Raw genomic sequence first — 10,741 nt, 5'->3', positions numbered from 1 at the left:
TTAAGGTCACTTCAAGCCCTATTTTTCCATGATTACAGGGACATCTAATACTTGAAATGCTCTGTAATCAAAGTTGCCCTTGAGATGTTTCGGTGTCTCAAAGCAGAGCAGAAGGACCATTTCAGTAGCGCAGCTGTGATCTTCCCAGTGCATTCCTGAATTCCTGAAACACCAACTCCTCGAGTCAGGTCTGCTGCAGAGCAGAGCAGAGCTCGCTCACTCCACACTGCCTGGCAGGGTAGGATGAAGCAGGGCAGCTCCACCTCTCCCGTTTAATTTGCAGGGAGACAAATGCTGCAGCTGGGTGAAACCTAAGCTAAAGTGTCCTCTGTCCCAAGCTAGGACGCAGCGGAAGGTTGTGAAATGACTCGTGTTATCAGAGAAGGCAGCAGACCACAGATAGCACTACAAGGGAAGAGCTGCTGTGGCTGGGATGGGCTGAGGCTGGAGAAGAACAAGGTTGACATCATTAATTGGACCCCCTGTAACAGGGGGCAGAAAGCAGATGCGGGCGCGTGGTCCTTCTCTAGGTCCCTAGGTCTGCCCTGGGCGCTTCCCAGACCCAAACTGGCATGCAGAGGTTCGGCGCTTCAGGTACCGACCAGTGGATACTGCACAGGGCAGGATGAAACGCAGGCAGTGCCCACCTGCCCTCGGAACTCCTGCTCCTCTGCAGGCTTTTTGCATGAAAGGTTGGCAGAAATTTTGGAGTGATGCTGCCGTCTGAACTGCGTCATGAGTGGATGCCCCAAAATAACTGTAATTGTGAACTCTGGGTCAACATTTCATGTTGCTGGACATTTATTTCACCCTATTAACTTTATACCCTACAGAGGCACTTAATGAGAGGAAAACAAATAGGTTGCACTTTGGAGAAACAAGATATCTGAGTTGGCTGGGAGCAAAGTACCTAGAATACATATAATAAAGACACTGGGCTAAACTATTCTATTTTATTGATTAGCAGCTATGCTAGGAGTGCAAATTGGTTACTTGTAACTATTATAGTGCATCATTTATTACAGCAGGCACAATGCTCCTGCATGGGTGAAAAGCTCTGGAGACCCTGGCACGCTTGTGCGCTGCAAGCTAAAGGACGAAGCCACATGTTAAGTAGCTCCTGTGAAAGTAGTAATTACTCCCTAATAGCACTGAACTCTTAATCTACACTAATAATGTCCTTCTGAGCCTTTATCTTGATGCAATATAGGTGCAAGATTTTTTTTGCTGGAGAGGCTGGTTGGGCAGGGGGTTGTATAACTGCAGCGCAGCAAGAGCTCGCCTCTGCCTGCGCCGGGGGCAGGTGGATGCGGCGTTTGTTCTGCACCCTGTGGTCTTTGGGGGCAGGAACACAGGTAGCGGTTGAAACCAGCCTGTATCCGATGCTCTGTCCCAGCAGCACTTCTCAGAAGAGCAGAAAGAGACACTTTATAGAAAGGAACTACAAAATGGATAGCCTTTCCGTGGAGAGAAGCACCTCACCGTGCTGGATTTCTGCATGTGTTTGGGATGAGATACACCAGGGGCACCGTGCCAGCACAGCGAAACCCTCTCCCACGCCGAAACCACCGACACTCCAATTTTGCCATTATTACTGCAATTCCACTAAGGGCTGCTTCTTGCTCAGCCCTGTCAACCAGAAATCCTACTTCTTTCCCACACAAATCCCTGATGTAGCTGAGCCAGCACAAACCTGGGAGGATACACGCACCCCTCCTACACCCAGGTGTGCAGGGTTACTGCTCTGAGCCGCTCTGCTGAGCTCCACAAAATAAATAATAATAATCAAAAAAAGCTGGCAGACCTGAGGGGAAGGTTGTAACTTGGATAACCTCCTGCAAAAGTTCAGGCTGCTCGGGGGAACCGAGCTGCGGACGGGACCGTGCCATGAGCCAGCCACGGGCACTGCCGCGCATCGGAACGATGCGAGCGCAGCTCAGCCCCTGGGTTAGGCTGGCACAGGCACAATCCTGCTCTGCTTCCCTCAGCAGCTGAAGCTGGGTGTGACGGGGATCCTAGAGCAGCACCTGGTAGCAGTCCCTAAACGAGATTTACACACTAAAATGCAATGGGTCGAGCTCTCCCAGAGGGACTCAGGGAAAGCAGGCAAGTCAAGCACGAGGGAGAACATCTTACCGGGCACGTAGTCACAGCAGAGCTGATGGGAAGGTGGGTTCACCCCTCCTACTCTGATGGCACAATTCACATCTGCAGAACATCTGCTGTCCTAGATCCAGCTGTGCGAGGGCAGGGTGAGGTGGTGGCCTCACTGACCCATGTCCCCAGCAGCTGCAGAGCCACCAGGAAACACTCCATCACCTACTCAGGACAGAAAAAGCCCAAATGGGGGCTCAGGTCCCCCTACCACCCCTCACCATTACAGGCAGCTGCTGTGCCGCCACCATCCGCCTCGTTAACCAATGCTGCCTCACCATTGCCTACTAGAGTCCTGTCTGCCACCTTCCACCCCAAGTTTTCTTCTCTTAGAATGCATGTTTTGGGGGACAGATGCTGTTTTCAGTATTTGGGGGGGTTGCACAAAGGGTTTCAGACCACAGTTGAGATGCCCAGGCTTGATGGTGACCAAAAAATCCCAATGATAGAAGCTATTGATTGTAGCAAAGATATTCTTTCTGTAAGAAAGACAAGGAGCAGATTGGATCTCTCTGAGACAGCACTTACACTTGGCAAAAGAAAAGATGGAAATTAAGGAAGTTTTTGCCATGGAAGGAGGTGCTATGCGGAATTAAGGTTTAGACCAACGCCATATGTCTTATGCCCACAATCCACGTTCATTCTTGATTTTGTGATAGAGTAATGTTTAATTGCCATTAATGTAAACAAATTTTAAAAGGTTATTTTCCTGCTCTGTAGGTCAATAGACTTAATGAAGCAGCTCTAAGTGGGTTTGAATTGCTTTGATTAGGTGCCTGATTTCCTGTTTACCTCATGGGAGTGGGTTTGGTCCTGCAGAGCTCACATATATAAAAGCCCTGGAAGGTCTCCTCAGTGCTAGAACCAACTGAAATCCTCTGGGCAGCTTCAGAGAAAGGTAAGCAGCTCTATGTTAGTCTCTCTTGTTGTATTTTTTTACTTTCTTTCCTCCCCCCCCCCCCTAAAATAACAGTGGGAGCGAGCAGTTTGAGAGCATCAGGCAGGAGCTGGAGCAGAGCAGAGCAGCCTGTATCCCTGGCGCAGGGTTTCCTGAAGTGGTACAGGACTAGCCACTCTCTCAGTAGCTTTGGCAGGAAGGACCCGCAGCAGCGTGGCTGCTGGGTTGTAAAGGGAACGATGGTTCTTTCAGAGGAGGATTCAGTATGTGGCAAATAGCAGTTTGGGATCTGCACCTGCACAGGGAAACAAGGAGAAATTGGTTCTTGGTTGCTTTTGGGGACCTCCCAGCTATGGATAAAACAGGGGCAATGTTTCTTCCAAAGCAGACAGTATTGTATGGGGGACTGGAAGACCTTCACGTTGCAAAGATCCCAAACTTTCACGTTGCAAAGATACAAAGGAGTTGCTCCTCCTTTGATGAACAAGTCAAATCACAGGATCAAAACAGCGTAGGTATCACAGCAAACTCCGTGCCAGGCAGGGCTAGCACAGCTCAACTACCCCAGTTCAGTGTCACGCAGGCAAAGGGGTCTTGTATTAATTAAAAAATGGGTTTTTAACAGCCTCTGAAAATGTGGATTGCTTTCCCTCCCTGTCTGGGTAAATTCTGCAGAGAAGGAGAACTGTCCTTCCTTAAAATTAGGCTACAATGCATTTTCTCTCCTAGTATCATAAATAATTACCCTAAGCAGAACAATATTCTTCGCACAACTGAGCTATTTTCAGATCCATCATCGTACCCTCAGTTATATCGCCAATATATGAAATGAAAAGCAAATAAAAGGGAAAGCCTCAGTTATTTAATCATGATGTTTTTTTCCCGTTCTTATTTAAAATACTCCTCAGCTCTTTGTATAATGGAATTTATTTCTGCTGTTAACACACTCTGTAACTATTTGTCTTTTATTGCTTTAGCTCTAAGTATTTTAGGGATTTTGCCAGTGTTCAGAACATTACATTACACCTTTGCTTTTAAGAGCATTCCTCAGAACTCGATGTATCTGAGATAATGTAATGCATTCAGTATGAAAATGAAAACATTTGTAAAAGATGTCACAGTTTTCCAGAAATAAAAAATGCCACAATTACAAACAACATCCCAACTTGCAAATTATTGGTCTCTCCAAAATAAGAACTGGGCTGTCATAAGAGTACAAATTACTACTTAAAGGAGTAAAGTTCTATAGATGTATGAATAAATTTTTGAAGGATGGAATATTTGAGTCCTGATCTAGACCTTTTTCGTTTTGTTACTGTACTATCCTTCCTGTTAACAGCAGCTCTCCATCGCAGTGCTGTTTCCAGAAATAGCTGTGACAAAGAGTGAGGTGAGGGACAACAAAACATATCTGTGAGCCATGATCAGAACCATTTTTGTACGGAGTTTGCAAAGCTGGAATAGTAATTAAAAGAGCTCAAATGTCCAAGGGCTTTTGAGCCGAACTGTGGACATGAAGACTCGGAACAGCTTGAAACTAATAAATCTTGGAATCCGATCCTGTCACTGTCCATGCGGTGTTTTTCATAACTGATATTCGCTGACTCTGGCTCCAGTCCCTACATAAGGCATTACCCACCCCAACAGAAACTGTCCCAGAAATTAGATCAGGCTCCTAAATCCTGCGGAACTGCAGCGTGGGATAAGCGGGATGCCGTTGCTGCTGAATTGTCTGATCCAACGTAGGTTCCCGTTCACATACTCAAGATTGAATCGACCCTTAAAGCACAATGAGGTACCCACAGGGTCAGCTTGTAAACATGGAGGAAGACAAAGCCCTTGCCTCCAGGAATGTGCAACTCACAATGAATTTGATGGTTACAATAAAAGTATAGGGAACCAACATTAAAAGACACCAGGGTGGGAAAGAGCGTTGGCATTGAAAAAGTGATTTAACTGGGAGCGGCAGAATAAGGCTTTGTAGGATGGAGAAGGCTGCTCGAAGCACAAGGACTGAAGAAACACATTTACAAGCACAGGCACGTGCCCAGCCACCACACATCCTCCTGGGCTCACTGTCCTGTCACTTATGTCCCATGTGTTCGTAGGGGCCGGACATCTGGATTGCCCTTTGCTTTTGAACAGAGAAACCAGCTGAGAAAATGATGTCTTTCAAAGTTCTCTCTCTGCTCCTCGCATCTCTGGGGTTTGTTTTGATGGAAGAGAACGTCTCAGGGTAAGTGTTTTGGAAAGCTCACAGTATATTTTGAGACTCTTCCAGCTCCTCACTGGAGGCAAATGGACTCTTTCCATTGGCATCTTGGTGAGTAGGTGAGAACATGAGTCCTGAGGTAGAGCTCAGATAATAGAGACAGCCAAGCATACAAAGATGAGCACATGATAAGAGAGATATCAAACTAAAGCCCTGAGCCTTTGAGCCAGAGCCAGGAACTCCCAAGTTTTCCCTACAAACTCCATGGCTCTGGGTTAGGAGGAACAAGCTGGAAGTCAACCAGGAGAAGAAGGTTGGCTGAGAACTAGAAACAAGATGTAATCCTCTCGCATGAATGAGGGTGGGGGCACCCAGTATTTGAAATAGTCTGAAAAGATGACTGGTTACATAAAGCAGGTATGTTATAAAGACTTTCCCTACCTTTCCCTACATCAAGGAGGTATATTATAAAGACTTTCCCTCTATTTCTCAGACTCCTATTACAAAATTTCCAGCTACCACCTGAGAAGATCCAAAAGATCCCTCATTAGAGCAGGAGAGCTTGCTGCAATCCCAGATAGCAGTACTATAAAAGGATCTGTCTTGAAATCCTTCAGTAACGTAGGTAGCCACCAACTGTCTGCCCTGTCAGACTGGCTCTGGTCTCAAGGTCAGCCCTGGTCTCCTGCCACTCGCCCCTGAGCCTCTCGAGGATGCGGGGACAGGTTTCCTTGGCCCGAGGTGCACGGCTGGCCAGAGGCAGCCCAAGCACACTGGGTGCCTGAGCTCGGAGCCATGATCTGTGAGGATCAGGCAGGGAAAGCCTCCCTGAGTCCAGGCTGCCAGCAAACACCCAGAGCTCTGCTCCTCCATCTCCTTCCGGGTGGTCAGACACGAGCTGCCATCGCGTTCGCAGCCAGCAGAACCCACGAGGAGCTCAGTGCGGGAACAGTCACCGGCTCCAAGGGGGATCCAAAGTGATCACAAAACCTCGCGGACTGTAGGGAGCACGTGGGCCGCTGGGGCAGCCCAGGCGAAGCAGGACTCACTCTTGCCTCTGTGCTCTTCCCCCAGTTTAAGCATCAGCATCCCCAGTGCCAGACCAGTGCAGCGGCGCTACTCCGAGGCCACCCTGGCAAGCGACTACAGCCGCACGATGGACACCATGCTGAAGAAGAACTTTGTGGAGTGGTTGCTGGCCAGACGGGAGAAGAAAAGCGAGTAAGTGCGTAGACTCCCAGCGCTCCTACGGTCCAAACCGCCAGCTGCTGTCAGCCGACCTATGGCTACAGAAGGATGGGGAGCCGAGGTTCTTCCTGGACCGCAGCAGTGATTCTCCAGGGAGCTGGTTTTCTTTATTTCTTGTATTTTCATAAGTCCTATAACGTTTCTGCTCTGTCAGACAGCACAGCTACCCCGCTCCCTGCCCGAGCCCGCCGCCCGCCCTGCCGGTGGTGGGGGGAGGGAGCCGGGTGCGGGGAACGCGGCGTTGTGGCGCCCCCTGGTGGCGCCGCCCGGCATCGCCCCGTTCCGCCCTTGCAGCAGCGCCGCGGAGCTGCGCAGGAGGGAAGCTGAGCCCCGAGGTCCAGCTGGGGACGGCCAGAGCTTCGACCTGGGCGCTCAGGGAGCCAAGGACTTCTTCACCTGGCTGCTGAAAGCCAAGAAAAACCAGAGGTGAGACTGGAGAACAGGTCTGGTCACCGGGAGGGGTGAGGTCTCCAAGAGTTTTGGAGAGTTTGGGGGCAGGTGTCAATGGTAACAGTGTCAAGTAGGAAAATGAGAGGATTTTGATTTCAAAAGGAAATTTCACATTTCGCCATTCTGCCTCATGAGTGAGGAAAAGAACAAAGACTAAAAAAGGCTTCTCTAGATTTTAAATTTCTCAGAACACACCCCACCCCCACCCCAAATTTACAAAAACATAGATGATTTGGGTCATCTTTTGTTTTGCAAATGTCAGCACAGCTTCATCAAACCCCAGCGCTTTGATAAGGTCAAGATGCGGACTTTTGACAGGGCTGAAGCGCATCCACTCCTTTAACATCACCCTAACAGAGAAGTCAAAATGAAGTGCTTTGACCTAATCAAAACAAAGCCCTCTCAAAAGAAAACTCCCCAGCGAAAATGAGATGAAATTGATACATTTCTACAAAACATTTTGATTTGATCAAATCAAGCCATGGGGGGGAAAGAAAAAAAAACAAACCCAACCCACTCGTTCACACTCTCAGCACCTGACCGGTTCATTTTCTAAAAAAGAAACAAAACGGTTCATTCCTTGGATCACCGCTACAAGCTCTCATTATGAAGAGCCTGTCATCTAAACGCGAAACCAGGCAGGAGAGATGCCTGCCTGACCCAGGAGGAATTTCCCAGTTTGTTTCTGATCTGAGCATCCCCAGTTAAAGGCACAGATTTTTTTGATTTTTGTTTTTTTTAAGATGTAATTATCTTAAAATCATCACGGTTACAATGGCGATACGAGCTCACTTGGAACAGGTACCTCTGGGCAAGGTAACCGAGTCCATATGGAGCATTCTGGTGCTGCAGCTCGTGCCTGCCTTTCCCAAGCCATCTGGCTGTGAGCACGCTTGTGTATCTCAGCCCTGCGCGGCTTTGTGCTGTGTCAGCATATCCACAGCCTGTCAATAGCCTGTTTCACCTCCCCCAGTCTTAGCTTATGTCACAAATGTTCAAAAAGCAAATTAGACACGAGTCCAAGGAAAAATCTGTTCTCAGGCACTTTATATATTAAAAAAAAAAAAAAAACACACAAACCACTGACAAATGAATGAGGGATACATTTCCTTTCTGTAACATGAAGGGGATTTTACAAAACCTAACAGGTTGCTGCTGCTTAGTCCTAAAATGGTGGCGAGAAGGGAAAAAAAGCACTTACCGCACACAGCCCACATCCTTCAGGCACAATCCTAGCCTCTTCTGGCAAAATAAATGGAATTTCTAACTACAGGGAGTCATGGGACAGTCACCCAGAACAAGAATCTGGGGGCATTTGTTGTCTTTTGCAGCCTTTGCATGAAAACTGCTTTAGAAACCAGGGTGCAGGGGATGACCCGGGGTGGGGGAAACGAGCAGAGTTCTGGTTCACAGAGGTGTCTCAGGCCGAGCACTCAGAAAATCAGACACCGAGAATCGCTAGTCATACTGAAAATACAAAATCAAAGAAATGAGGGCTTTGAGGGATCTCAAGAGGTCACTCAGTCTGACCTCTGCTCCAAAGCAGGATCAACTCGCCCTAAACTGTTCCTGACAGATGTTTGTCTAACCTGTTCTGGGGGGGGAGGTGGAGGGGGGAAGGGAAACCTTTGATGCTAGAGATTAATCAGCTTGATTAGCTTCATTTAGAAAAAAATTGTTTGCTAGTGTCTCCCTTAATCTCCTTAATTGCAAATAAAAAACAGGACTTGCAGGGGGGAAAGTCCTTCTCGGAAACAAAGACTTTCCTTTGTGAGTTGGGAGTGTAGATGCCGCTTCACCCACGCTCTGCCTTTGTTTTGATGCCTGCTGGGTCTAGGAGGAGGTGGGGTGCAGGGGGGGTCACTGCACAGCTCCCGCTCGTCCCCCCAGCCGGATAGACATGCTCACCGCCAGGCAGCCCATACACGCCAAGATCAAGGCACTGTTGTGTGCAAGGAGCTCACCATGTCAGAGAGGTTAAAGCTTTTTTGTGGGTTTCTCTCAGTCAAAGACAGTAGAAGACGAGGAAAATAAAATATCCCTGTGAACTTGAGGAGATGGGGAAAAGAAGCTGTTATGTACTGCATCTGGATTGTTGCCTCTCCTCTGTCTTCATGGCATGGCACGTTTCTTGCAGTTTTACTTCTCTGGAAGGTTCAGAAGGTTTGAAGGATGTTTTGAACCAGGACTTTCTGACATGGCTGATGTCGACTGATCTCTGCAGACCAGCGTGAGTGGCTGTTCTACCCATTCCTGGTGTTACAAGCATCCCTAGAGAACTCTTCCCAGCCCTCGTCCCCAAAGCCACTTGCTGCAGTGCTCAATCAAGGAATTTAGGATTTCTTTAGATAACCACTGAGTGCTTACAGGGCACAGCTCAGCTGGATTTGACTGGAGAGTTAAGGGCTCTGGCCAGAGTTTGGTCCTGCAAAAGTATCCTCAGCTCATTGATACAACAAAGATGGGGAAAGACAGATTGCAAAAAAATTGCTGTCTATAGAGCAGGGAGGTTAGTAAAGCCTTTCCCCCTCTTTTTAATGAGAAAATAGAGGTGTCTTTTTTTTTTTTCCTGTGCATTGTACACTGCTACGAAAGGCTTTCAGAGAGAAACACAAGTAACCAGGATGCAAAAGGTGCAGGGGAGGGCCCCAAGGAGGCTCCAGGGAACAGCAAGCCCATCCTATGCTTAGCCGAGTAAGACAAAGTCACCATCTATTAAAAAAAACAAGCGAGAAAAGAGCTGTTTATGCTAATGGCAAAAGTTGGCATAAGAACAAAAAGGGATGAACTGGCCATGAATAAATGTAGGTTGGAAATAAGAGGCAGCTCTGTGCTACAGACAATTCCAGGCAGCTTGGTCAGACAATATGAGCCGAGTGGCCGGCCAGCCGGCCAGGGAAAACAAATAACTGTTGAGCTCATACTGCAGCCTTTCCTGCGGAGAAACACTGATTTGCATCTCTCTCCTCTACCCAGCTGCTGGCTGGGTTTTGGGTTTTTTTTTCCTCAAAACTTGTAGGTACTTACTATTAGATACTAACTTGGAGTCACATCTTGCTATCAAAATGGATTTGCAAAGTACCCGGGGGGGTGGTCGCTAGGGAAGGCGAGAACTTGTGCCTTGTTTCCTATCGGAACCAAATGAAAACGGGTTAAGCGCCACACCGCAGGAATTGATGTTTTTCTCTCCCACTTCTGCTTTGTTAGGACTGCGTAGCTCCAGGACCCCCCAGGGAACGCTCTCCTCACCCCAGCAAGACCCGCGAGGAGGAGGAAGGGACCCTACATTCACTCCCTTCTGTGCATATTGTCCGTTTTGCTAATGCAAGCAATAAAGAGTTGGGTTTGAAGCTGAAGTAAGATTCGGAGAAGAACCAATTTGGGGATGGGCTATAAAATATGAGTTAAAAAAAATAGGTATGTCCTTTCAAACAAGGTTGTTAAAGAGTCACCCACCGTGTGTGCCAGCGAGGGGGCCGGCGGGATTCCCACACAGGATTTGCGGTGTTCGGGACCCAACAAACCGGGCTGGGAGCTGGGCTGCCCCAACACAGGCGCCCCCAGCTCGCCCTCCCGCCTGACCCCCCAGCGTGGAGGGGCCCCTCCCACAGAGGGGACCCCCCCTTCCAAACTGGGACTTACCTCCATCTGCGGGGGCAGGCTTACCTGAGTTGGGCTCACCCGAGTTGGGCTCACCCTGGGGGAGGCTGAAGCCCCCCTCCACTGAGGGCTAGCCCCCCACTCCTGGGGGGGGACCCCTTCCCCCAAGGAGGGACTTA

The 10,741-nt window shown here is 48.6% G+C and overlaps 1 protein-coding gene across 1 annotated transcript; it reads left to right on the top strand.

Annotated features, from left to right (window-relative positions):
* The first annotated feature begins 5,214 nt into the window (after positions 1–5,214).
* On the top strand, positions 5,215–10,386 carry GIP (gastric inhibitory polypeptide). Its single transcript, XM_056362427.1, has 5 exons — positions 5,215–5,288; positions 6,339–6,485; positions 6,807–6,938; positions 9,100–9,192; positions 10,170–10,386. Exons 1-5 carry the CDS (start codon positions 5,215–5,217, stop codon positions 10,177–10,179), a joined length of 456 nt encoding a protein of 151 aa, XP_056218402.1. The 3' UTR covers positions 10,180–10,386.
* Positions 10,387–10,741: the final 355 nt, after the last annotated feature.

Source organism: Falco biarmicus, chromosome 17 (genome assembly GCF_023638135.1).
Source record: "Falco biarmicus isolate bFalBia1 chromosome 17, bFalBia1.pri, whole genome shotgun sequence".
In the NCBI taxonomy this organism is placed as follows: domain Eukaryota; kingdom Metazoa; phylum Chordata; class Aves; order Falconiformes; family Falconidae; genus Falco; species Falco biarmicus.
Note: the sequence above shows the minus strand (reverse complement) of the source record. Positions and strands in the feature narration are given on the sequence as shown.

Coding starts and splice junctions, on each gene's coding strand:
- GIP (XM_056362427.1), top strand. CDS start 5,215: ATGATGTCTTTCAAAGTTCTCTCTCTGCTCCTCGCATCTCTGGGGTTT. Junction 5,289..6,338: donor ATGGAAGAGAACGTCTCAGG/GTAAGTGTTTTG, acceptor CTCTTCCCCCAG/TTTAAGCATCAGCATCCCCA. Junction 6,486..6,806: donor AGACGGGAGAAGAAAAGCGA/GTAAGTGCGTAG, acceptor CCGCCCTTGCAG/CAGCGCCGCGGAGCTGCGCA.